Source organism: Panthera pardus, unplaced genomic scaffold (assembly GCF_024362965.1).
Source record: "Panthera pardus isolate Hobbes unplaced genomic scaffold, ASM2436296v1 HiC_scaffold_24, whole genome shotgun sequence".
NCBI classification, from domain to species: domain Eukaryota; kingdom Metazoa; phylum Chordata; class Mammalia; order Carnivora; family Felidae; genus Panthera; species Panthera pardus.
The window spans coordinates 26,287,661-26,315,555 of record NW_026526810.1 but is presented as its reverse complement, the minus strand read 5'-3'; the positions used below and the strand labels follow the sequence as shown (position 1 = coordinate 26,315,555).

Genomic DNA, 27,895 nt, shown 5'->3' with positions numbered 1-27,895 from the left:
TGCTGGGCCAAGGCTAGTCAGACCACAGTGATCATATCCAGTCCACAGCACCTTCCATTTTATTGTTTTATTTACAAACAGGGTGAAGTCAACTGGGAAAATCAGGAGTAGGGAGTCAGTCTGGGCCATCCAAATGTGGAGTGGTTCCTGGGTCAGTCTCCACCATGAAGGCCGCCTCTTCTATGCTTTTCCTGCCCCTTGGTAATGGCCCCTTGATTCCTCAGGGCAGCCTCACATGCTGCTCCTGAGCCCTTGTATGAGGGCAGATGGATCCTGGGGGAACAGGGGTGGTACGAGGGCTGGGGCCCCCTCAGTTTGTGTAAACCTGAGTTCCGATCACACGCATGATTTCCTTCTGTATCTTGGGGTCCTGAGTATTAATGTTGGCATCGCCCACCTGACCATCCTCATATCTGCCAAAGATAGGGCAAGCGTGAGCATAAGAGGGAGAAGAATACCAGAATAACGTCAACCAGTGAACTATATGTGAGGTGTGGCCATTCCAACCCAAAAGTCAAAACCCTTTCTTGCAACTCTTTAAGGTGGAAGAGATTCAGCTTATCTGATTTCCTCTAAACAGATCTATACCCATCCCCATCCTCCACAGGGAAAGTTCCAGTGCCAGCTCCACTCAGGTAGCCAGGGATAAGTCTCAGATGCCAGGAACAGACTTTCCCAGTAATCATACCATCACACCCCCACCCTTATTCCTTAGAGTAATCCCCAAGGTCCCTCCTAGACTTACACAAAGAAGAACCGTGTGCAGACATGGTCAGACACAGGGCACACCCAGATGTTCCCATGCTTCTGGAGGTCCTTAGATGTAATCACTGGGAAGAAGGGGGCCAGAAATTATAATGCTTAAGTCATACAGTCCAGGCAGGGGAGGGAAGACAATGTGTCAACAACACCCTCAGCTGGATCACGTGCCAGAGTTGTACCAGAAATAAAGGTTGGGGACACAGAAATACAGGGACTGGGTGAGCCACCTACCTTCACAAAGTGCTATACAGTTTAGATTCCGACTCTGCAGGAACCTTGACTGAATGGATCGGGTCTGGAAGAGAAGGATAGCAGAGCCAGGTGGACTGTTATAGCTTCCCTAGGCAGGAAGTTAGCTGCTGGTGGCTAGGGGTATGGATTAGGATATCTGGGTCTCCCAGCCACCACCACCCCCAAATTTTGCTTTTGCATAATTAGTCTGGCTGAGTCCATAGCTTCGATCTTTACATTTTCATGTCACTGCATTTAAACTCAGTCTCTGCTTTCACACTTGACTGAGGCCACATAGGACTCTGGAAGCATGTTCATCTTCAAACATATCTGATTCCTTCAAATGATCTTCAAACTACTCACCTCCCCCACCATTTGTTCCCCATCCATCTCTGTAGCCTAAACTTATCCTAGGGGAAGGATTCTGCCTGCCTCACTGGAGTGCCAACTAATAATACCTGGGGGATGGTATTCATCCTGTTATATCTCTGGACCAGCTCATCCTTGGAGGGCATCCTGTGCTGTCCTTTTCCCATTCCTGTTATAGAACAACAAATCCAGTTCAGTCACCCACTCCTCAATCACATAGTTACTAAAATGTCTACTATGTGCCAGGCACTGAGCTAGACATGTAGTAAATAAATAAACAAGGTATCTGCCCTGACACAATTTAGTCTGGTGGATACTACAGGCAAAGAACAAGTAATTACAACACAGTATGGCAAGAAGTGTGATGGGGAGAATCTAGAACAATGCGTGAGCTAGAGGAGGGGAACTAGCCTGCCCTAGGGTTTTGAAGAAGGCTTCCCAGTGACAGCCAGGAAAAATTACTTAAATGAAGAGGGGGAAAGCGTTCTGGCAGAGGTAAAAGGACATAGAAGGTCTGGAGGAAAGAAAGCAATGTGCCTTTGTTTGTATGGAGCATAGTCAATGGAAGGAGAGCGGCAACAGATGATGTGGAAGCAGTGAGTCAGGATCAGATCAAGCAGGCCTTATAGGCCATGTTAAGACAACTGAAGTTTATCCTGAGAATATCAAAGAATCACTAGAAGGTTCTAAGACAGGGGAGGAACACATGAAATGAGACAGGAATGAGGGGCTCACAAGAGTGGTGATATCAACACCTTGGATCAAATGCCAGATTGAGCAAAATGAGTGAAGAGGAAGCAAGCAGAGCAAGTCAGATCTGCTCCAGTCTCAAAGTTACATAGAAAACTATGAGCAGAGTCACTCAAAAGAAAAGACAGAAAGCACAGAAGGTAAGTGATGAATAATTTTCCACAAGTAACCACAATGGCAACAACCTTGAAGAATCCTGCTTCCTTTAGAAAGTCTTCCCAGACTTGAGGAAGCGGTGCCAATTCCCTCCAGTGTCCCCCTGTCTAAATCCATAAATCCTCTGCCATCCTTATCCCCCAGTGAATAGCCCTATTTATAACATTTATAGACCCATTCTGGATTTTTCTTATTTAGACATGGAACAGTGCTTATGTGCCCCTACTCCCAACTGTTTTTGGCCTGTGACTAGGACTTTAGTCTTGACTCAGCTTTCTTACAGGCCTACCCTTATCACAGTCATGTGTGTGTGTCTATGTGTCCATCCCTGTCTGTCTGAGAGGACATGGATGAAGATGGGAAATGATGCTATCCTTACAGGCCATAAGCAGGGCCCCTATCTCACCACTCTACCTTGGAACATTCTATTACAAATCCCACTCTCCTTCAGTTCTTGGTTTTGTGATAGCCATGGTGCAGGAGTGGGGATGTCTGGACTGACATTCCTCACTGCTCAGGCTGTCAATTCATCATGCACTCACACTAAAGTCCCACGACAGATATATGGCCTGAACAAAACTCAAGGCAAGGCTTAAACTCTTAATTTCTTCCTCCTACAGGTGTGACACTTACCACCCCTCGATTTCTACTTTCCCCATTAGCCTTAAGTGAGTTTAGCTCTGAATCCAAACATGACGTTCTCATCCTGGGTATTTCAGTGCAAGATTCTGAGTGATCCCAAAGGATAAGAAAGAACAAGTTCTATCCCAAAGGATGAGAAAGAACAATCTGATTTCTATGGCTGGTCTTTCAAATGGCCCTTATGATGCAATCCAAATCTTGTCCCATCTCAATCCTGTTGCACACTGTCCTGTTCATATTGACCCAATGATCTTCTACAGTTTACCAAGACCAGAAACTGAGAAAGTGGTGGCTACAGTAATCCCTGGATGCTTTGCATCCAGAGTATACACCTATCAGAAGTCTCTAAACAGAACTAAACACACAGATGGAGTTTACTAACTCCTTTCTCCCTGGCCCTTGTTTTAACCTGCACACGATGGCCAAGTCATTGGAGTGGAGGCTCCATTAGCCAAATGGATGCTCTCTATTTATACTAGCTCCCAGATAGCATGCAGTGCCACAAAACTAAGGATACCCTGAAGGAGAACAGAGAAAACTAGAGCAGAATAGGGTATGTGGAAACATATAAGATGGAATTGGTTAAATACTAGAGTAATTACAATAAACTGGACATCTGTACACATCTCACATTATAGAGACTCTCACACATCTGTAGGCCCTCAGAGACTCAGTCATTTAAGCAAAGCCTACCCTGTCAGTCCAATATAGTAATAAGAACACTGGCCCAGAAGTTAGGAGGCCTAGATTCCAATCCTAGGTCTGCTACTCACAGCTGTGTGTAACTTCTCTGTATATGAGCTTTCCTAACTATAAAGTAAGAAAGGATTGGATGAGATGATCTATAACTCTAAAAGTAAAATCCTATGCCATTTTATAATCAGTGGACCTTTGCAAGAGGAAAAGGATGGTGTCCCATGATGTTTTTCTGTGACTGAAGTGATGAAGAAATATAGAGAGTCAATAGAGATTCCTGGCTCCATAGGTATTCAGGCACTCAGTAGTAAACAAAAGCCAGTGACAGAGAAGAGAGGGAGAGAACAGGATGAGAACAGACAGGAAGCAAGAATTCTGTGGGCACCAAGAACACCAAGGCACCAGGAGAATCTCACTACTTGGAAAATAACAAGAGCTTAATGAGGGAAGCTCAGGCGGGAACAAAGATAAAAACTGAGGAACCCAGACAAAAAAGCCAAAAGGACTACCCTAACCCCAACCCCACTTTGCACCCCAGGCACACAGAATAAGATTCATTCACACATTCAATCGGTATTTATTGGGCACTTACCCTGGGTGGATTAATCATTAGGTTTGGTTCATGACACACTATTATTTATTTATTTATTATCTACTATACCTATAGACCCAACCTACAGACTAAATCCAAGAACCAAAACATTACTAGTGATTTATATCAATGTGCTCCTACCCTATCCCAACTATCTATCTGCTTATCCTTGGGAGGTAACCACTTTTCTGAAATTTCTTTAGTTTTATCATACATAACACCCATGCACCAAAAGGTTTATATTTGTTTGCTTTTAAACAATATAAAAAAGACATTATACACTAGTCTTCTGGGCTTGCCTTTTTTTTTCTTTAGCTCAGCTCATTACCAAGGTTTTTCCATGTAGTTAAGTACTACTGTTTATCCATTTTCATTGTTAAATAATAATCCACTCTGAGAATATATGAAAATGTATTTATCCATCCTCCTGGTAGTGAGCATTTGGGTTGGTTCCAAGATTTGCTACTGCAAACACTGCTGCTTTGAACATTCAAGTACACCTCTGGGCATGCAGGAATAAAAATGTTGGGTCACTGGGATAAATTTTCTCAGCTTTATGAAATTAAACACCAAATTGTTCTCCAAAGTGGTTGTACCAATTTATATTCCAATAAACAATAAAAGAGATCCTGCTAATCAACTTTTAGGACCATCAGAGGTATTACCAGATTTCTTAATTTTTGCCAGTCCACACAGGTGGCAAACAGTAGTCATTTTGGTCTTCATTTTACTTCCTTGATTAATAGCAGTTCAGCAACTTTTCATATTTTTGGGTCATTTCTTCAGTGAAATGTCTGTTCATGTCATTTGCCTATTTTTCTACTGGGTTGTCTTTTTCTTACTGATTTTTAAGCATTTTAAAATACATTTTTGGGTTACCTGGGTGGCTCAGTTAAGCATTCAACTCCTGGTTTCTGCTCAGGTCATGATCTCACTGTTGGGTGAGGTCGAGCCCCATGTTGGGCTCTGTGCTGGCAGTGTGGAGCCTGCCTGAGATTCTCTCTCTCCCTCTCTCTCTCTGCCCCCTCTCCTGTTTGCTTTCTCTCTCAAAATAAATAAATAAACTTAAAAAAATATCTTTATTACTAATCTTTTGTGGTTAAATATGTTACAAATGTCTTCTGGTTTGTAGCTTTTCACTTTCTTAAGGTGTCTTCTGGTAAACAGAAGTTTTTAGTTTTAATAAAGTTAAATTTACTTACCTTTTATGATTTATAATTCTACATTTTTTCATTCTATGGAAAGTTTTATATAAAACTAATAATTTGTTTGGCTTGGTTAAAGCCTGGTTTAAGATTCACTTATAAAACTATCTGGGTTTGGTGAGTTTTTTGATTTAGTTGCTGCTGTTAGAGTAGTTTAAAATTTAAAGACTTTTCTAGTTCTATGATCCTGGATCTAAGTTTTCTTATCTTTATAATAATTATAATTACCAGATAATACTAAATAATAATCTATAAAGAATATAGCACTGTAGGGGCATCTGGGTGGCTCAGTCGACTGAGCGTCTGACTTCGGCTCAGGTCATGATCTCATCGCTTGTGAGTTCAAGCCCCGCGTTGGGCTCTGTGCTGACAGCTCAGAGCCTGGAACCTGCTTCAGATTCTGTGTCTCCCTCTCTCTCTGCCCCTTCCCCATTTGCACTCTGTCTCTGTCCCTCAAAAATGAATAAACGTTAAAAAAAATTTTAAAGAATATAGCACTGTCTCCTTCATATGGTAGACATGCAACATATGGTGGTTATCTTTTATATAGAGACTGTGTAGAACAAGAACAAACGAAAACTAAAAAGGAACTAAGACATGAACCTGTAACACTGAGAGAGCTCCAAGGCAGATTCATTTTCTGAATAGAACAAACCTGGACTCATCTCCTGACTAGAAAATGGACCTTACCCATGCCTTATCTTTGGAATAAAATGCTTTCTCTTCCATTCTTATAATAGTATGTAATTATAGACAGTTTAAATTTTAAAAGGTAGTTGACAGGGAGAACAATGTCTCCAGAAATGTAAGCCGATGGAAGATACTCAAGCATTCAAGTGTATTCACATATAAACTCACATGCACACGTGTACATATACCATCTATAAACAACAGGCTATTGCCCACACCAAAAATGTGGTCTATGAAAGGCCTCATTTCAATCTCCCAGTTATTTCCTAACTTATTCTCAGAGCCAAGCCTCTACAATGAATAAAACCATCCCTATGGAGAAGAGGACTTCCTAACAGAAAGGGAGATAATTGGGCTCATGGTGTAAAGAATCTACATTACTAACGAGAGGAGGTAAAGAAACCATGTATCTATGACTGGGAGAGAGCTGACACAGACCAAGTACCCATGATGCAGCAGGAGGAGACAGCATAGATTACGTATTCACAAAATGGATGCGATGTAAATAGAGCCGAGGTGGCCAGACAGTATTTCTTACCTGAGTATCCAAAGGAAATACTGGAGATGGGGCTCAGGTAGATGCCTTTGCCATAGGCTGCTCCATGCAGCTTGCAGGGAAACACCAGGATGAGCAATATGAGCCTGGGCCCTCCCATGGCTGTATGTTAGGCAGCCACAAGGCTTATCCAGCCCTCTGTCCCTCCAATTACCTTCTCACTGGTTCAGATTACTCTAGGAATTTACTCTTGAAAATCTGATTGGCTGAAAAGTGGATGCAGGTTAACCTCTTTGCCCTACTAGATACTGATGTCTTGGAACGTAAGGAGTGGCAAAGCCACTAGTCAGTCCCTCAGAATCCATACTCCATTCCCCAGGCTTTGGTACATATGCAGATTCCAAAAATGAACTATAGAACAGGTACCCAAGAGGAGAAACAATAATCACTCCTTGGATTCCCATAGGGAGAAGAAATAAGTCTTTTATATCACTTTTCTGAATGAACAGTTACATAAATTAAAAAGCTTTGTCTAACAGGTTAATGCATCACAGTGGCTGTAGTCAGTATTTCATATTCCTGCCTATTGATATAATCCTATTCCCAAAACTACCGAAAAACACAGCCTGGGGTCAAATATATATCAGCCATATTCATTCTATACAAACAATTCCAACCTCTTTCCTTGGAAAGCCACACGGCAGGCTAGATTTGAGGATGCTGAGGCAAAAATCAGTTCAGTACTCTAGAGCAGGCTTCCCCAAAACTGAGTGGGGCAGGGAGGGGAGTGGAGAGAAAGGGAAAGGCACACAGCCTCACCTGCAGTTTGGTGTAGGATGCATTGACCAGCCCATTGCGCAGGATCGAATGCCAGTTTTCAATGTGGGACCCACTGTAAGGCAGGGTAGAAAACATGTCTCTTCATTGTATGAGATTCCCAGAAGCACTTTCAAGACCGCCACGCCCACCCATTCTCACCCACACAGGACATGATGATGGACAGGGATACAGCTAGCAACAGACACACACATGGATACAGTCACAGGCATGCAATATACATGTGTATGGCTAACTCTCCATTGTAACTTCCAGTCCCATTCTTTTTCCTGTGCTTCAGCTGGTCCCATCCTAAATCCTCAACTGCTGGTTCAGTATTTTCATTTGCCTATTCTCCTGATATTTCAAGTTAAGCAGATTCATTTCAAACTCAACCAACAGAGCACTGATCCCAATATGGTTGCCAGTTCTAACTTCACGTCTATTTTAAGAAAAAGGTACCACCACTCTCTTCTTAATATCTCTCTCACTTTCTCTCTCTCTTCTTCCACAATTAAGCATAAATTGCTGATTTCCTTCAAAATAGCTTTCAAATCTATCTCCTCCAATCTGTTCCCTCAACCACATCTTTTTATGTGTAAATGTCATTTCTCCTCAACTGCAACATAAGTAGCTTGAGAGTAAAGACCATATCCTATGTACCTTTTTACACTCTACAGCACCTACCACAACAGCATTAAGAAATATCTGACTGATTGGTTGGACATATGTAACACACACTCATATACCTCAAGTGAAGTTGCCCTCCCACCCCCCTACATTATTTGTTGTCATTCCCCCACTCCCCACCCACCCCCAACCCCCCCTCCTCACTGGAAGGCAAAGGTGCTGCCGTAGAGCTTCTTGGCGGTCCGGAACCGAGCCTCCTTGGCAGGAGGGCTGCTCAGCAGGAGGAACTGGTGTGAGGTGTGCATGAACTTCAGCTGCTGCCCAGGTTGGGGGTCGGGTCAGGAAAACAGAGAAGAAATGGAGATCAGGGAGGGAAGGGGTGGGGATGGGGAGCAAATGGGGGCTTGCACTGACCCCAAATAAGGAGAATATGCTTAGGTCCAAAGACAACTGTTGATGGATAGAGCCAATGAGGCAAGTCTAGGATCAATGTGGTTAGCTGGTCTGGAGCCCCTCCCTGTCCCTCACCAGAAATTTAAAGAATTTAGAAGAAGAATGGTCACTTACCCTGCTGAGAGGTAGTTTGACAATGTGTGACCTGTTGCTAGAGATGATCCTAGCATAAAACAGAGAAGAAAGGAATGGACAGAATGAGTGTGTCATTAGACCATCCAGAACAAAGAAGCAGTCTTACTGTACCCCTGAGAGAACAAGCAAGGATTCCAGGGCTGTTGGAATTATGTAAAATGTCAAGATCACTATCTAGATATTCCTGTTGGTGGTAATGCTTGTGTATAAAAATGTAAAAGGGAAACTACTGACCAGAGTTTCTGGGTAAACAATGAATAAAAGAAAAGAGACGGGTGAAAGGGAGACTGCTATGTCTGGGAACAGAAAAGGATAAAACAAAAGTGGGTGCCTAGGTGGCTCAGTCAGTTGAGCGTCTGACTTCAGCTCAGGCCATGATCTCATGGTCTGTGGATTTGAGTCCCACATCAGGCCCGCTACTATCAGTGCAGAGCCCACTTTGGATCTTCTGTCCCCCCTCCTCTCTCTGCCCCTCCCCTGTTCATGCTCTCACTCTCAAAAATAAATAAACATTAAGAAAAAAAAGGAAAAGCACGTAAGATCAGCTACAATAAATAAATAAGTAAGTAAATAAGAAAGCAGGGATCTTTATTAGCATGGTGACAACTTATACTTGGGATTTAGAAACACACAACTGGGACTCAGAGGAATCTTTCAGGGCTCTCAAGGATGGGGAGGGATGGAGAGAAAGTTACTGTTTGGGCTGGAGAAAGAAACAGATGAAACTACAACAACCTTCCCTAGGATTCAAGGATAGACTGGGCTGTGTTTTGGCTGAACTCAGAGGATAGGAGAGAACAAAGGCATAAAGCATTGAGAGCTCAACATGGAAGCATTATCTCATATAGTGGATACAGTTTTGTTTTGTTGTTGCTGTTGTTGTTTTTTTTTGTGCTTCACCCATTTACTTGTGATGCCATCCTGGATACTCTATGCCTGGTCATTCCTGATGCTAGAGGGAGCATGTTGTATTGAAAAAGTACTGATGTCAATGGCTGACTAGGAAAAGAAGGGAAAGCTATGTCAGGAAAACAACAGCAATCAAGATCGGGGAAGGAGGGCAGAGGGTGGAGGGCAGTAGAGAATGTTCAGAATCTTTGTTCGAAGGGAATAATAATAGTGCCTCAAGGGTCTGGACAGTGTACATCAAGAGGGTAGGCCTTGAGACAGGGATAGGGAGTAGAAGGGGGAGACAAACCTCTCTGTATGCACAGAAAACTTAGTTGAAACAGTATTAACTCCTACATGCAAAGGGTACTTAAAGACCTATTGGGAAACAAGAAACACCTAGAGAGAATCTGAGACATTGTGTCTGAATTTGTGAGCTCCCGCTAAGCTCTGAGTTCTTATCAAGGCAAAGTATATCAATAAAACCCCAAGAAAAAGCAGCCGAAATCTCTATAACCTCAGGAAGGATGCTGGAACCGGCTCTAAAAAGAAGTTGTAGGTTCCATGACTAATTCCATATCCCCCGGCACCCCCACCCCCAATCCCTGAAGGACAAACCATTCTATTCACATCACTTACCACTGCAAGAGAGGATGGGCCAAGGGATCCAGCTTGTCCATCTGCTTCTTGATTTCTAGATATGAGCCCTGTTAAGACAAAGGTCATAAAGTTACCTCCCAGGAGAGGTGAGAGCCCTCCCACTTTTGACAGACTAATCAGGGCCCAGGGCAAGGCAGGCACTGAAGGCCACACAAAGGCAAGAGGAGATAGGGTTCCCACCCTTAAGGAGCCCAGTCAGATTGGGAAGATTCATAAATAAATATGAAAATGACTGAAAATGCTTACAAAACAACATGCAGGTGGGTCTCCCTCATTTTACGCAATTCCTACAACTCTAAAAAGTTGACTTTAAATAAAAAATAAATAAAATCAATGTCCCAGAAAGATTAGGCTAAGGAATCCTGTGGTAAAACTTTACATAAAGCAAAGAGTCCTTCTGACAGTAAATCATCCCTCCTAGGTATATCTTATGTGTTAATCTGAACTGTGATATATAGGATTTGCTGAGAAGAGGCCCACCTGTAAATGTGAGTACAAATGAATGTCTATTCATGCAGAGATTGCAGACGAGGGGTGGGGAAGTCTGGTGAGGGGCAGCCTTGAGTCAAAGGATGGTCACTGCTCCATGTTGCTGCCCCACCCCTAGAAGGACAGAAGATGTAGGCCCCTGGGGCTAGTTCCTTACATCCAAGCCCCCTCCTCGCCCTCCCAACCCTGGGCAGAAGTCTTTCCCTCACTTCTCTAATTCCCTAAGAATTATGGGAAAAACATTAAATATGAACAACTTGTGAAGGAATTGGCAGCAAAGGTAAAAGTTGAGAGAGACATCCGGAGTGAAAAAGAGAGTAACAGAGAACAAGGATTGGGAAGGCTGAAGAGGGAAGACTAAAGAAAACTCAGTGAGGAATCTGAATAGCATTTCTAAATCTCCATTCCACTCCCATGGATTCCAAACACAACAGGGCACTTAAGCAGGACAGGCAGAGGGCAGAATACCTGGGTCATCTCCCGGATGGACATCACACTATCCAGAGCTTTTTGAAGTCGCTCATAATTCTTCTTCTGTGGGGAATCAATGGGAAGAGAAGACCCAGATGAAGAAAAGTGGAGGAGAGTAAGATGTGATGAAAAGGAGGGCCAGATGTACAAAAGAGGTCTAGGCCCCAGGGAAACAGTATGGCATGTCATGGAAAGAACACAGATTTAATGTCAGACAGTTCTGGAATCACATGCTAGTTCTCTTTTACAGCTAGAAGTAATAAGGTAAGTTACTTAACCTCTTAGAACCTCAGTACCCTGTGTGTAAATGAAGATTAAAATTCCCACTACACTCAGAGATCGTTCTGAGGACTAAATAACATACGTAAAGAACTAATATAGTGCCTGATACATAGCAATAAGAGTCATAGTGAGGCACTCTGCTAGGTACTTGTGATGGTTAATTTTGTCAACGGTTAATTGAGTTGATCTGATGGCCCATGGAGTGCCTGAACATTTTGTCAAATATTATTCTTGGTGTGTCTGTCAGGGTGTTTCTACATGAGATTGACTTTTTTATCAGAATGAGTAAAGCAGATTGTGCTCCCTTCATTTGGGTGGGCCTCACTCAATCAACTGAAGGTCTGAAGAGAACGAAAAGGCCAAGTAAGAGGGAACTCCCCCTGCCTGACTGCTGGAGCTAGGGCACTGGTCTTTTCCGAACACTGGACTGGAACTGAGAAACCTGCTTTTGGGGGATCTCAAGACTGTCAGCTTTTGGATTGGAATTTATACCACTGGCTCTCCTGGGCCTCCAGTTTGCTAAATGCAGATCCTTGGGCTTCTCACCCTTCATAACTACATGAACCACTTCTGTATAATATATCTCTTTCCATAGATATCTCCTACTGGTTCTGTTTCTCCGGAGAACCCTAGTACAATAGTCTACATATGTTATTTCTCATTTTCATAACAATCTGCAAGGTAGATATTATCCCCTTTTTACAGATAAGGGAATTGTGGTACCAAAAGGTTAAGTGACTTTTCTTACACCATTCAGCTAGGGAACAGTAGAACCTCAAATGGAATCCAGGTCTGTCAGGCTCCAAAATCTATATTCTTCCCTAGTATAACATAATAATTCTTCTCCCCTCCTTCTAACAAACTCAGTTACTTGTTCACTAAAACAGCCACAGCTTAGGGTTTAAGAGTTCCCAAGAACCAAGTGTTCCATCCCTTCTGTCCCTCCTTCCAAGCTGTTATATACATGACAATGACAGCCCATAGTCTCCCACTCTTTTATTGTTTCTATTCCTTTTCTATTTCTATTCTATTGCTTTCTTCCCAAGCAACAATACCTTGGGGTTAAAGGCCAGAGTCTTGGGATCAGTGGGGTCCACCACAGAGGGATAAGGCTCAAAGATGATGCTCTTTCTAGGGGACTCCAAAGCTGCCCTACACATGGCCACCAGCAGATCCACCACCTTAGGCGAAAGGAGAGAAAGGAGGCAGAAGCTAAAGGGTTTCCCAGTGCTGGGAGTCACACAGTATCCAGCATAGGTCTGTCCACCTGTTGGAGGCTCTCAGCATTCTCTCTGCTGTTCTTTTTAATAGCAAACACGTTTATGTTTTTTTCATTTGAAAATACAGGCTGTTCATAAAAATTCAAGTAATGATGATTTAAAAAATGACTAAGAAAAAGATAAAAATCATCCCATTGCCCCCAAACAAATCTCATTCCTCACAGGTACTACTGCTAAGTCTGAGGTCTACCCTTGCAGATAATTTTTCCTATGGAAATAGTTACCTTATTAAATAGGCAATTAAAAAAAAGAACTATACTGCACATACTGTTCTTCTCTTTTTTACATATGTTATAATTTTCTACCCATAAATAATAGCTGTATGGTATTTCCACTGTAAGGACATACCATGATTTCTTTAACTGAATCCCCATAGATGGAATCATATCGATTCTTTCTTCACTATTACAAACAACAGTACTGTGCACACCCTTACATATGAAAGCATTTCTGGAGGTTAAACTGCCAAGGAGTGACATTGCTAGGTCCCCTCGTCTTTCTTGATGCTAGCTCCCCAGCAGCTTTTCCCTCTCCCATACCTCTGCTCCAGTAGCAACCTCCTCTGCAGCTCCGGACATGACTCCCAATGTGTAGAAGGAGAAAACACACAGCTCACGAGTACAGACGGCTGGCTGAACAGACATATTAAACAGAGAACAGTGACACAGGGTGTGCAATAAGAAGGTGTCATAGGGAGACAAGGACAAATCTGACCTTAGACAACTCTAGAACCAGGTAGGAATTTGGGGCCCTCTATGTCATGAAAAAACTATAAATTAGTCTTAATTAAAAAGCCTTACTTGTAAGATTCACAGTTAATGCTGTCTCCTCTCTGAAGCCTTCCATGACTTCCCTAGGTAGTTAGATGCTCTCTCTTGTGAGTTTCTACAACACTGCTCATATCTCTTCTACACACTGACAGTGCAGTCAGTGTCTGTCCACCCACCTAGACTTGGGAGTCCTTGAGGACAGCTTCATATGCAATCATCTTGACCAATATCTCAATATCTGATGCCTATTTTTAAATGTTGGGTGGGGATTATATCTGCAATAATATTCATACATCCTTGGGGTTCCTGAGTGGCTCAGTTGGTTGAGCGTCTTACTCATCATTGATTTCAGCTCAGGTCACGATCTTGTGGTTCACGGGATTGAACCCCACATGGGCCTTGCACTGATAGCACAGAGCCTTCTTGGGATTCTCCCTCCCTCTCTCTCTTTGCACCTCCCCTGCTCTCTTTTTCTCTCAAAATAAATAAATAAATAAATATTTTTTAAAAAGGACCACTGGGGAAGTGATAATAAATATTAAAAAAAATTTATATAGCCTCATATTTCAAAACAGGACTGCAGAGATTTGTTTTCTGAGGCAAAATAATTACTTCTAGAGTCTCAAGAATTATGGACAAAATTCTACCTTTACCATAGACCCAGGAAGAAAGGAATAAAAGAAAGATGAGGATTGAGAGCCTTGACTAAGGGTCTAAGGAAGAGGGTCACAGATTAGGGCACATACCTTGAGCATGGACCCGTTCTGGAAGACATGCTGCTCATCACACACCACGCAGTACTCATTCAACGTTGGAATCCTCTGCTCTGCATACTTCATGATCTGGGAAGAGAAGACATTGTTACTAAGTCTTTTTGGAAGTGCAGACAGAGATATGGGAAGCAATTTGAGCTTCTTTTCCAACCACTCTCTCCTCTCCCAGCCCTGTGCGTAAGGCAGACCTACTCTTGGGCCCTGCACTTAGTTTAACTGAGGGCCCAACTCTAGAGCTACAGCTATATATTATAGTTAAAATAAGACCAACCATGGTAGAAGACCTGAGTTAAGATCCTGTCACCCCCCACCCCCACCACACTACTTAATAGCATATATAACTTTGGGCAAATTGGTTAACCTGAGCCTTGGTTTCTTCATTTATAAAGTGATATTATTCACCTCATAGAGGAACTGAGATTACTGAGAAAATTTTCATGAAAGTGTTTTATAAATATTAACATGTACTAACCAAACTATTAACCTTAGTTGTAGTAATTAAGATTGTCCCTCTGAGACAGGTGAATATTCAGACCATGATCACATGGCAGGGGGCCTAAGAAGCCATTTCAACTACCCAGAACAATCAGCTTATCCACTGGTCAAAGCCACAGATACAACTCTTGTGCTGGGAAGAAAGCAAAAATCTAGAGCTCATATGGCAATATGCTAAATAATTTTTTAAAACACTCTGCCTAGGGGCACCTGGCTGACTCAGTGGAACACACGACTCTTGATCTTGGGATCATAAGTTCAAGCCCCACGTTGGGTACAGAGCCTAGTTTAAAAAAAAAAAAAAAAGAAAAGAAAACTAAAAACAATAACAACAAAACCACGCTCTGCCTTAACATGACTTTTCAGCCAGGTACACTTTTGTATAAATCAAGTTCTTCCCATTTCACATACTTTTGGGCTAGTAAAGGAACATGTAAGGGCTTTTATTCACTCAGGTGTACTGAATGCCTACTATGTTCCCAGTTTGGTGAATGGTCTCCTTGATTATGAGGTAACATAAAAAGATTGTCTTCTCAGACCCTAAACGTCAACAAGGGAGATGTGGCGTGTATACAAATTAATTACAATTCAAGGCAGCATATGGTATACTGCACATAGATGTCATATAAAACAAAAAGCATCTTAAGAGTTCAGTGAGAGGAAATATCACTTCCAGCTAATATGGTTGGAGAAGAATCTTATGGCTAAGGTACCAATGAGCCTTCACTGCACCAGGCAGATATGGGGAGGAAGGCCCGTGGGGGAATGCTATGAACAAAGACAATTAAGATGCAAAAATGAAAGAAAGCAGGTCCAGGGAATACAGAGGTTTTAAAAGGAAATCACCTAATAGTAGCTGAGCAGTGGAAGAGGTCTAGGGAAAACTGAAGACCACTTGAGCAAGGATGTTAGGGATCATAAGGAAATCAGTGTCAATCCCTCGCCTATCTTGACATCTATGCACTTAAAATCATTTGATCGACATGGTCTGTCAGTGTTGTCTTCCCAATAATGCTGTAAGCTTCTTGAGGATGGGAACTGTGCCTTCTTTTCTCCTATCTACACAATACGTAGTACAGTTCTGGGAGCAGAGCAACTCAGGAAATATTTGTTAGCTGACTGAGGAGCTGGGAGATGTTAGGGGATCAGATGGGTCAGACAACAAGGGAATGGCTTAGGAATGAAGCTTTGAACTCAATTACCTGGACAAGAAATCCATATTCCAGAGTAGGGATATTCTTGCAGTGACCACTGACCTGATGAGTGAAAAGACAGAATTTATGAGCCTCCTATGAAGCAGGTACCTAGACAGACTTCACACTCATCACCTGAGATTCTCCTGAAGTAGCTACACCCTAGCTCTGATTAGCCTCAATAATCCCAAAATTGAAGAGAAGACCTTTAAAAATTTTTGCCAAAGGTTCTTGAAAAGGGCTCACCTGTCCTTAGCCTTTTTCAAAGTAGGTGGACAGGCTAATACAGCAGCTGATGACCAAGTCCTAACCACAACCTAATAAAATCATACATGACATCTTAAGATGCCCAAGCCCAGACTCCCTGCTTCATGGCTTACAATCAAAGAAGCTTGACAGACAGTTTAGATGTTTTCAGCTTTTAAAAAATGTTCTCCATTCCACCCATTCATGGTAGAGTGACCAAGTTTGATTTAGGATGCCTGAAAAACCATAGTCTCACCTCACCTTGAGAAGCTATACTCCCACGTTTCCATTCCCACCCTCCTAACACCCAAGTCAAACCCTCCCCAGCCCATGTACCAAAGGAGAGGTCCGTGCTGGGGGAGGGAGGCCCACGTGCTGGGGGCACAGGAGACCTGCCTGGGGGCTGGGAGGGTAGCCAAACACCTCCACTTTGGGGTTCTTCATGGTGCAGGAGATAGAACGGTTCATGAGGCGCCCAACTCGAAGCTCGGGTACACCCAGTTTGCCTTTCAGCATGGAGTCCTGTATGATCGGGAAACTGGGAGACCTGGACAGAGAGCAAAGGGAAGTGATAAAACTGGGATTCAGTATGAGCCCTAGAAGAACACTGGAGATAAGTGCATCCTAAGCCAGAATGGGTGAAGGGACCTACCTAAGCCAAAGAAGAACTCTTATCTGAGGGAAGTTACACCGGATCTTAAACACTTTCTTTTTTAAATGTTTATTTATTTTTAAGATTTTAAGAGAGACAGAGTGTGAGCAGGGGAGGGGCAAAGAGAAAAAGGGAGACACAAAACCTGAAGCAGGCTCCAGGCTCTGAGCAGAGCCCAATGCAGGGCTCAAACCCACGAACTGTGAGGTCATGACCTGTGCCAAAGTCAGACGCTTAACTGACTGAGCCACCCAGGTGCCCCAGATCTTAAACACTTTTAAAACAAGTAAATCACAAACCTGAATTGATTTTTATGTCATTATTTGTGTGTTCTTCAGATTGGAACATGGGAGGACAGGCAGAGGCAAAGTCTCGGTCAATCTCTACAGCAGCTAGGCCAGGTAGGGAATGATCCCCTGGACAGGATGCCTGTTTAATTTACTCAGTGTGTGTATGTGCGTGGCGTGTGCGTGTTTATATACACATGAAAAGTGCTGAATACTGTACTAAGCAATAAGTAGTTGCAACCCAAAAAAGCCTGATGTCTGTCTGTCAACAATAGTGTCTGGAAAACTATAAATCCGGGTTTGTATTTGCCTTTGGGAAGATCAGAAGGCACCAGGGTGGACAATGTAGGCCTGGAGACAGAGAATGGACAGTATTTATTTCCAAAAGTTAGATAATCAATCAGTGTGCCCTTTCATGACAGAAAGGAGTTGGTACCTATTCTCAGACTCTGCCTTCTTAGTAGAGGGCATAATGATGAGGTTCAAAGAAAGAAAAGACAAAAAATTAGCATACATTTCTGCAAAAACATACCATGAGCTAGGTACTGTGTTTTACATGAAGGACAAGGTATGAATACTGGTATCAGAAGTACAAAGATAAAGACACCTAGGGGACAAGACTATGTAGGTCGGTGTTAATAGTTAAAGGTGCAGAATTCAGAGGACCTTGGGAGAGGGCAAATAGATTATTGTAAGTAATCAAGAAGGTGGGGTGGGAGCTCAGACAAGACTAAGGTCATTAGAGATTATCTGCTCCTCAGGGAGCACTTACTTGGGGATGGGTGAGAAGATGCTGAGGCCGGCTCGGAACTTCTTGATGGTACCACTTGCCTTGAACCAACTGTGCCTCTTTTCTTGCTGGGTCTTCAAGAAATCGTTGCTGAGATGTTTCCATTGTTGGGATGTGAACATACCCAGGATCCTAAGGAATCAAAGACAACAGGCTTTACAAAACTCAGGCCGGGGAGTAGGTCAAGAAATAGAACTATGAAAAGCAACTAATCTAAAATTCAGACCCAGGGATGGTAAAACTAGCTGTGGTGGGGGAATGTGTGTCTGAAGACCTCGCGATAATGACCTTAGCCCATGGAAATGTACTGTCCTAAAGAACCTCTTTACCTTAGGTGGTAAATACCTACTTCCATTACTTAATCTAATAGACCAGAACAATTCTGAGATGATTAGCCTTTAGTGGAAGGCTTGAAAGCTGAGCCTTCAACGGCCATGAATCTGGGAATTTATTGCCAAGAATGACTATACTGAGAGTGGAAAGGGGTAGTGGGATGCAACTGGATACCACCCTCTACCTTGTGAATAGTGAAGAAAAGGAGTAGGGACATGAGGGGTACTGACATTGTTAGCAAAAAAATTACATCCCCAAACTTATGGCTTCCAATTTGAGCTGGGCCCTCCACTAGTCTTGCCAATCCTTTCATGTGTCTTTGATGAGTTCTCTCTGGCATTACTCTAAGCTATTATTCCAAATCCTTACTGCCTTCATCAACCTCCTAACTTCACCTGTGGCTGAGAATCTCTTCCTTCTTAACAGAAAAAACTGAAGCTATCAGTTACCAGCTCCCTTAATTTTCCAACCCTACTACAAAATCTATTTCTATTTCTACTCTTACCTCAATCCCTCCATTCTCTGAAAACAAAATGACCCTTCTATTAGTATCTCTATTTGGGTTCTAGATCTCAGTCCCTTCTTGCCTCTTTAGGGATCTTGATCCATTAATCATATCCCTCTCCTATCAGTTCCTTTCCTAAAGTCTACAGAAGTTTCAACTTCCTATACCTTGATCTAGCTGCATTTCCTTCCCCTCCAATCCTCACTTAAATATCTCAGTCCACACTTACTGTATCTACTTCATTGCCAACCACTCACTTCTCAAGTCACTGTATTTTGTTTCTACCTTCACTTCTTCACGATGATTGCTCTTGCCTCCATGCTAAATCTGACAAAAACTCTAAGTTCTCTTACTTATCCTCTCCGGCATCTGGCCCTCCTTGTAGGAATTCTCTTCCTTGCCTTCTGAGACACCATTCTCTTCCTATTCTTCTCCAACTTTTCTGACCTACCTTCAATGTTTCTTCTTTCTCTGACCACCCTGCTGGTTTCTTGGGTATTTTGTCTGGATGCTAAAGGGTGTTTTGCCTTTGATCTTATTTTCTTTTCCATGTTCTCCCTCAGCAATTTCGTACTCTAAACTGGTTGTAATTTCCATCCATACACTAAATATATTTTCAACCCTAACCTCTCCTGTTACATATCTATGTACTGAGTACCTCCACTTGAATATCCCAAGGTTACCTTTAAACATGCTTAAAATGAAACTAATTATCTATCCTTATCACATAAACCTGTTCCTCCCCTATTTAAATCAGTGGTGTTACAATTTACCCAGACATCTAGGCTGGAAACCTAAGAGTAATTTTCTACTATTCCTTGGCTCTTATGACTACACATGACATATCTGAATCAATCTTCAAGTCTTACTGATTTTATACCCCACAAATCTCTATAGTCCACCTTTTATCTCTATTCGCACCTATAATCACACTTTGGCTCAGGCCCTCATCATCTCATGTCTGGACGTCTACAAAAACCTCCTAGACTTTTGGTCTCTTGTCTCACCCCCTCCTACCTATTTTACACAGTGCTACTGGAATCATTTCTCTAAAACTCAGTCTGACCATGGCCTCTCTTTGCCTAAAACCCTTCAATGCTCCCACTGCCTAGAAAATAAAAGCCCAAGATCCTCTCTGATTTGGACCCCTTCCTACTTCTCTGACTTCAATTCCTACACTCTCCCCTTGTATTTTCCTAGCAATATTTAACTACTTGAAGCTTCCTACACACAGGCTGCTTCACCTGACTGTGCCCTTGCAAATGTTATTCATGCTCAGAATCTGTCTGCATGGGCAACTCTTACCCATCCTTGAAAACATGAATCATCTTCCTTTCATTCATTCACTCATAGCCCTCCACCCGCCACCAGACTGAGTCATTCCTTCCTCTACATTCTTTCTAAACCTTATATATTCACTTGTATTAGAACATGTATCCAATGGACTCTACTTGGAACTTCACTGAGGGTAGAATCTATAATTCATTTATTTCTCTTTGTATACCAAGGCACTCAACATATTTCATAAACTATCTGAGCTTTTAGAGCCCCACACTGAGAAAACCACAAGAGAAAATATGAAGATCAAGACCTTAACTCCAGAGTTGTACTCTTCCTTAAATGGTAAGTACTGATGAGCCCCCTCTCACCTCCAGAAGCCTCAAGGCCAGACACCCCAGAACCAGAGGCTCTTCCACCTAACCATAAATTTGGCTTTCCAAATTTATTTTAGTCTTTCTTAGGCCCATCTCAGAAAGATATTTTGGGGAGGAAGCACTGCGTCCAAGGGTCTGCCTGTCCATCCGTATGTCCGTCTCTTTCCCTCATATGTCCATAACCAGAAAGATCAAAGTTCTTACTTCTTCAGCTGAAGACCCAGCCCAAACCCTTCCTTATTTGATGGCTGGAAAACCTCAATTGATGGTTCTGCAAAGAGAAGAAAAAGCTCCTAGTATGTACATATCTCTATTTTCCTGGGAGTCCAAAGCCCCAATTCAGTGGATGAGCTTCCTCAGATTCTAAGGGTACTCTAAACAATAGTGATGGAGAAGGAAAACATCTGAAGCAGAGGGTAGATTCTGGGAGCTGTCTGACCCATTTCAAACCACTTCAACTTCTATGAGGACGTTGAGGGGAAGGGAAGGAATAAATAATATCTGGGACCAGAGAAAACAATTTCATTAACCAAGAAGGCCTTTAGGGGATGGCTATCGGGTGACAGGGAATGCACGAATGACAGCAAACTGAAAAGCCCCCACCAATGGCCTGCAGTATATACCCGAGAGCCTTATTCTAGCTTTTCTCTGGCTCAGTTAACTTAGGACTTTGGATTAGACCACACTTAGAGCACCTACTTGCCCAAAGTCACTGCCTTTACCTGGTCCATCAAGGTACTGGGAAAGAGAAAATCGCAGCCTCAACACAATAGGTTCTGTTCGGAGGACTTTCCAGGCTGTAGAGACTTCCTCCTAAAAGAGTAAGGGAGAGTTTCCAGTTTAGCAACAGAGAGGAATGGACTTGGAAGTTTTCCCTATATGACACACACATGCACATGACAGTACACACCACTGTCTGCTGATGGTCTAGGAAAGACAGGGATGAAGAATATGTGCTCCAAATGCAGCACTCAGGAACAAGACTCCTGGCCTACATGACAAAATCCACAAGTCCAGCTAGACATGTTGTTGGCAGGTACTAGCACCACTTACATCGAGGAAGCTGATGTTGATGTGGAGGTCAATGTCCACGTCATCGATAGTTCCATATTCTCTACAGAGATACAGGTGAGACTCATTAAGGGAGAAAGAAGGGAACAGAGACTGAGGTGGAGGGAGAACTGAGCCTGGGGCCAGGGGAGAGGGAAGAGTGGGAAGTAGCTCTGTATCTAGACTTAGATGCAGCCTCAAGCCACTTACATGATCAGGGCTTTCTCCAGGCCAGAAGCCTTTCTTACCTCAAAGATGAAACTATCAGCCTAAAGGGATCTAGGATAGAGGAAACTGCTGAAAAAAGTGGCTATACTTCCCCACTCACCACTGTCAGCTAAGCTTAAGTATTCTGAGAAATTCCCACTACCTATCACTAAGCTCATAATTTATCCATGTCCACAGACCCCCTATTATACCCTAAAAAGAAAAAACCTTTAGCCTCTTAACAGCTCAGAAAGAAGTGGCTTGCTCCTGAAGTGGGGTCCCACCTGATGGATACAGAGTTCTCACTGTAGATCTCCTTCACGGCTTCAATGTCTGCATCAAGCTGTGGGTGTCGATATAGGTCAGCCGCACAGCTCCCCTGAGTCAGCAGCAAAAATGGTGGGGAGGTTTGGGAGGAGGGAAAATAGAGGGGGAAAGAGAGAGATGAAAAATAAAAAGAACATGAACACCAGGAACAGGAAAATCAAATGGCAGCAGTACATAGAAGCAAAAGGCTGCTCTTACGAAGGAGCTCTTGATGGTGGCCCTAGCCACCAATCTTTGGCCACAAGTATCCCTCCATCTCCACTCTAGTAAGCTTCTATGAACCAATTGCAGGCTTTGCTCAACGAGTACACAGCCTTAAGTTTCCAGCTTTTCCTCTCAGACCCTGACCATGGATACTTAGGTATCCCTTCTAGGAGAACTCAGAACAGGCTGAAGAGTACAGAATTTAACTCAGATGGTTCTGTGCAAAGAATCCAACATTCCTGCTCAGGACTGTGCCCTGGGGAGTGATGGCATGAAGCAATCACTGGCAGGATATCTTTTAAAAATTTGACCTTGATGAATGAAATGACAGCCACTGGCTGGTGAAGAGTCAAAAAAAAAATCACTATTTCTAACCAAGAACACATGGGGTAGCCCCCACGTACAGAGAATGTAGTTTACTCTGGGAAAGGAATGAGCTCCAGGTAAGAGCAAGAATAAGAAATCAGCTCTGGCAAGACAATGCTCAGACTGCACCAACATCATATCCTCATCTTATGTCTGCTCCAGAATAATCTTTCACTACTTGGTAAATTCAGAGAAGCACACATTTAGACTATCCAACATGGGTCTTAGGGGCTGTAATCTCACCTGAACTCCATAGAGAAATTCCTCTGATTCATTATCTCCCTCCGAATCATCATCATTCCAGAACTGGCCTTTGATGTCCTAGCGATGAAAAACAAGGATACAACCCTTTGTTGGATCCCTATTATCCCATGGAGCAGGAGGGCGATAGGATACAAAATAGATTCCCACAAATAATGGGAGGTCCTTTGGGATAGAACTGAGACCCTATTCCCTATACTCCCTTCACCTCACTCTTCTGGAGCATTTCAGTCTCTTCCTGAATCTGGTCATATCCATGGCCTACCTCTGACCTTGGGAGGGATGGAGGAAAACAGGGCACTGGAATTTTGGCCCTCTTGATTGAGGCTCTGGTAGCCAGGGGGGTAGGGATGCAGACTTCAACATCAATGTTGGTTCCTGGGCATATCTAGGTCCTAGCACAAGCTGGCCTCTTCTAGATCATTACCCCAAAGCAGCTCCCATGCTTACCTAAGCTCTTTTATTACTCCCTTCCTCTTATTTAACTCTCCTTCCTTCCCAAGAAGAAAATCCACCTGTACACACACCAAGTAATACTGTCTCCATGCTCCTTCTCCTTCTTTCAACTTCAGATAACCACTCTACCTTTCAAAAGGGTGGGAGGGAGAGTAACAGGAAAAGGTGTCCCATCTATCCCCTGGATGACCAGTCAGAGAGGTGGGAAGTCAGTTCTCACCATTGGGTCAGTGGGTCACACACAATCCCAGGTCAGTGCTAGGCAGCACCCCTCCATACCACCAGCTGAACCCAGGCCAATGGGATGGGCATTTAGGAGGCCACAGAGGGAGACAAGGGAGGGGGTGATGTCAGGGGCTGACTGTAGATCTGCTGGGGATGGCAGGCTCTGCTGTTGTGGTGATAACAAGTCACTGTCCTGTGGAAAGTAGACAACAGTTGGTTTCATCACCACTTAATAGCCAGATGGTATTTACACAGGCACACATGTTTATGGATACACTTTTATTAGACAAATATACAGACACTTGCACATAGAAACATACTTGCATGCATGTACACATACTTATACACATAGTTTTTTAAAGATAATGAACCATGAAAGCACTATACAAACATGAGACACTACTGTTCCATTTAAGCTTGAGAGCTGGGGATTGGAGCAAGTCCCTGCTCTAGATCATAATGCATATCAACCCCTGAAGCCAAAAGTGATGGTGACACGAAAAGACGTTACCTACTTTGTCTAGTTAGTTCATTTTGGAACATTCTTCATAATACCAACCCCCATTAGAATCAAGATTCTTTTAGAAATCTTTACCCCTATTTATTCAAACTGAATCATCATCTCTTACTAAACATCAACATCCCTAGACACCTTTACATGACAATCAAAGCTAACTTTAAAAGTCCTCAACAACACTGAATATCCCCTGGTAGACATGGTCTGAGTGGTCTCATCTTGGAACCTATTCCCCAAATAAAAATGCAATAATGATCTGAATAAACAGTCAGAAACACACTAACCCCTAGCCTTTCGCAAAATTAAGAACCACTGTCTAGGCCTTCCTGGCACTGCACGGATCTGTCTCACCTACTCCAACTTTACGCAGAGGTGTTCTTGGTCTCTAATATGGTTCTACTGAACCTTAGGTTTGAAGATCACAGTGGGCTTAGGGATCTGTAACATCAGTATCACCTGGGAACCTGTTTAAAATGTAAATTCTCAGACTCTAAGACCTACTGAATTAGAAACTCCAGAGATGGGGTCCAGTAATCTGTGTTTTAACAAGCCCTTTGTTATGCTGATACATGATAAAATTTGAGAACCACTGTTCTAAATCCTTGTGTACTCTAGGGGCCTGTGGTCTGTTCCTCAAATACCAACTTAAGCCTGGTAACTGATCCAGGATGGGGACATATGGGACAATGCCAGTACACACACCATAGCTGTCCTCTCACTGACAGCACTGCCTCACTCATTAAAAATATGCAAAAGAAAATTACAATTAAAGTTCTTAGAGATAAAATGGCCTGATACCTGAGATTTACTTTAAAATACTACTCCAGCCCCAAAAGGGGGGTATAGATGGGGGGGGGGGGGATGAAATAAATATGGCAAAACATTAATTACTAATGAATCTGAGTGATGGGTACATGAGGGTTTCTTATGCTATACCTTTGCATATAGTTGGAAATCTTCATAACAAGTTAAAAAAAAAAAAATCACAGGCTACTCTTGTACTTTTTCAGGGGCTCTCATTAAAAAATCAACTCTAAATGTGAACAGGAAAATGATCCCTGAAACTCCACAACTGCCTCCTTGCTGTTCTTCAAACATAACGAGTATATTCCCACCACAGGGCCTTTGTCCCTGCTGTTGCCTCTTCTTGGAATGGTTTTCAGATATCCATATGGCTTGCTGCTTCACTCCTTCAGCTCTCTGCTCAAAGGTCATCTTGACCATCCTATATAAAACAGCAAAACCTCAACACACACACACTAGCACTCTCTATCCATCCCCCTTACCTGCTTTCTATTTTTCCACAGCACAATGCCCTGACATACAAAATATTTGTTTGTTGTATTTATCTCCCACCAAAGTATAAGCTCTGTGGTGGCAGAGGCTTTGGCTCTTTACTATGTTGTCAGTCCCTCAACTCGTACTTACTGATGAATAAATGAATGAACTGTCTGCTGGATACCCAAACCAAAGGGGAGATACATACAAGAACCTAAACATGTCTACACATAGACAAAAATGACTTTAAAAAACAAGATTCTATTCACCTTCAAGAGCAGCTGAGAACCAAAATTACGAAGATCTGAGGACTGAACTGGGTTTGTGAGATTTGAAAATAAACAGTCAGGTGCTGATCTGGATGATCACAGAGGAATAAAGAGGGAGGCACTAATGTCCAGCGTGGGCTGTCTTGGGCTGGGTGGTAGGATGTTGGCAGCGTAGGCCAGAAGTACCAACTTTCTCAAGGTCTCTGTCACCGTAGAAGTCAAGAAAAACTCAGTCTCTCTCCAAGGGCTGTTGCTGCTTGGTTTCTGCTGTTATCACAAGGAGAAAAAGGTAGTTCAGAGGGAATTTTTCTTGTCCAGGGAAGAAACAAGTCAGGAACTACCATCGTTTCCCAACCAGGGTGTTTTAGGGAAAGAGACTCCCATCTTCTACTCTCAATGCCCATTCCTCTGGAGGTAAAGAATGGGTTTGAAAAGTAAAAGAGTGGGGAAGGGGGGGAGGTCATGCATGACATTCACAGAATCACAGACATCTGAAAGAGGAGGAAGCCTAAAAGATGATCTATTTCACAGCTTTCATGTTATACATAGAATACTGAAGTGTAGGGGCGTCTGGGTGGCTTGGTCGGTTAAGCGTCCGACTTCGGCTCAGGTCACGATCTCACGGTCCGTGAGTTCGAGCCCCGCGTCAGGCTCTGGGCTGATGGCTCAGAGCCTGGAGCCTGTTTCAGATTCTATGTCTCCCTCTCTCTCTGCCCCTCCCCTGTTCATGCTCTGTCTCTCTCTGTCTCAAAAGTAAATAAACGTTAAAAAAAATTTAAAAAAAAAAAAGAATACTCAAGTGTAGGAAGACCAAGGAAGCTGCTTAGCATCAGTATAGTGGAACCTGGACTTAAGCACATTTGACAGGTCCTAATTACATCCAATTTTCCTATAATGTGGTTATGACTGATTAAGGTAGTTGTTTAATGCATTAAGCAAAGAACATCTATCTGATTTATCTAAATGAGGTGAAGGAGGGAACATTTCAAGAGAAGCTGGGCCAAGTATAGACTGTGTGAAGAGTGCCCAAGGAAGGGTATTGTTCAGCTCAGTGTTTACTCTGGATGAGGGCAGCTAACACAAAGCGCTTTACAGTTTGCATGGAAACAGGCCAAGCGTAAATAAGCCTCAAGTCTGGATCACAAAGGTCTTTCCCTAGGTCCACAGGCGGTTCTCGGTGTGACAACTATTCACCTAGTCAAAAAAGCCTCCGAACCCAACGTTTAAACTCTGGGCGTAACTCCCAGCTTTGTAGTCCTGGGAAAGTGGGTTACTCCTCTCTATACCAAGTGCTCCTTTCTCAGAAAGCCTAGGCCACTGAACAAAGAGTGCGGGGGAGAACCCACGGAGGGGCGATTCTCGAAGGCAAGCGCTATCTCCGGTATACCCCGTGGAGAGCAAGGACGAGGTTAGCCCCCAAACACTGGCAGCCATCCTCGTTTCCAGGGCAGGCCCAGAGGCCTCCCTAAAGGGAGCAGTCACAGCTCTTCTCTGGTTTCCTACGGAGACGCCAAAGACACCCAACACCTGCCTCCCGGGGAAGAAGCTCTGCGCCCGATTTGTGTCGACAGCCGCCCGGCCTTGAGCGCAGCCTGTCAAGCCTAGGAGGGCCCCTCAGAGCCACCCGGTCCAAGACCCTCACTTCATCCACCCCGGCCGAGGCGGGGCGGGCCCCGCACCCTTCCCGCGGCCCGGCCGCCCCGCCCCGTCCCCGTGGCGGCCGCCCCACAGGCCGGCCTCGCGAGTACTCACGGCGACCCCGGGCCGCGTGCGGCCGCCGCTGAGGGGACGAGCGGCCCGGGACGCCCCGCGGGGGCGGAGCGGCAGGCCAAGGGGAGGGGGCCGGGCCGGGCGGGCGAGGTCGCGCACCCCCACGCCTCGTCGTTCCGTCACGGGCGCGCAGACCCACTCTGCGCACGCTCGTGCGGGGACACCGGAATCACGTGACCCGCGCCTGACCAATCGCCGTGCGGCCTGCCTCTGGGCGCGCCACAGCTTCGGACGCCAAGCTTCCGTCGTTTGCGCCGTGCTCGCTGGTTGGGAGGGGTGAGAAGCTGAGGGGTGGCGCCTGCGCCTTGGGTTGGGGCGGGTGCGTGGAAAAACAAGAGGGGCTGTGGGGGTACGGGAGAGCTTTCTGAAAGAGAATGTTGGCACTTGGCGCCCCGTGTGGTTGGGAGGAATGAGCAGGGAAGGCCGTCCCCTGTGCCTCTCCTCGTTAGTGGCCGGAGGCACGTAGAGATTGAGAAGGGCTTCCTGAGACCAGAGGGGCTTTAAGAATCTCAGGTTTGCAAAGGCGGACCTCAGGGTCTTTTGTTAAGGTTAACTCATCTGCACCCCTGGTAG

The 27,895-nt window shown here is 43.8% G+C and overlaps 1 protein-coding gene across 8 annotated transcripts; it reads right to left on the bottom strand.

The window, feature by feature from the left end:
* Positions 1-52: 52 nt before the first annotated feature.
* PARP6 (poly(ADP-ribose) polymerase family member 6) lies at positions 53-27,466 on the bottom strand. Of its 8 annotated transcripts, none has more exons than XM_053888866.1 (24): positions 27,305-27,466; positions 25,553-25,819; positions 23,484-23,681; positions 22,790-22,867; positions 21,934-22,028; positions 21,446-21,506; positions 21,115-21,205; positions 20,597-20,663; positions 17,882-18,031; positions 16,507-16,717; positions 15,934-15,987; positions 14,210-14,305; positions 13,233-13,325; positions 12,469-12,594; positions 11,129-11,194; positions 10,151-10,218; positions 8,603-8,651; positions 8,240-8,352; positions 7,409-7,481; positions 6,632-6,701; positions 1,452-1,531; positions 994-1,057; positions 746-830; positions 53-413 (listed from the first exon to the last, which is right to left on the bottom strand). In XM_053888866.1, the coding sequence occupies exons 3-24, from the start codon at positions 23,484-23,486 to the stop codon at positions 311-313; spliced, it is 1,896 nt and encodes a 631-aa protein (XP_053744841.1). In that variant the 5' UTR covers positions 23,487-23,681; positions 25,553-25,819; positions 27,305-27,466; the 3' UTR covers positions 53-310. The 8 variants fall into 8 exon arrangements, 7 of the variants coding, with proteins under 7 accessions (XP_053744841.1, XP_053744842.1, XP_053744843.1 ...); XM_053888867.1 differs by having other exon boundaries at positions 25,553-25,816; XM_053888868.1 differs by lacking the exon at positions 27,305-27,466 and having other exon boundaries at positions 8,240-8,349; positions 25,553-26,038.
* Positions 27,467-27,895: the final 429 nt, after the last annotated feature.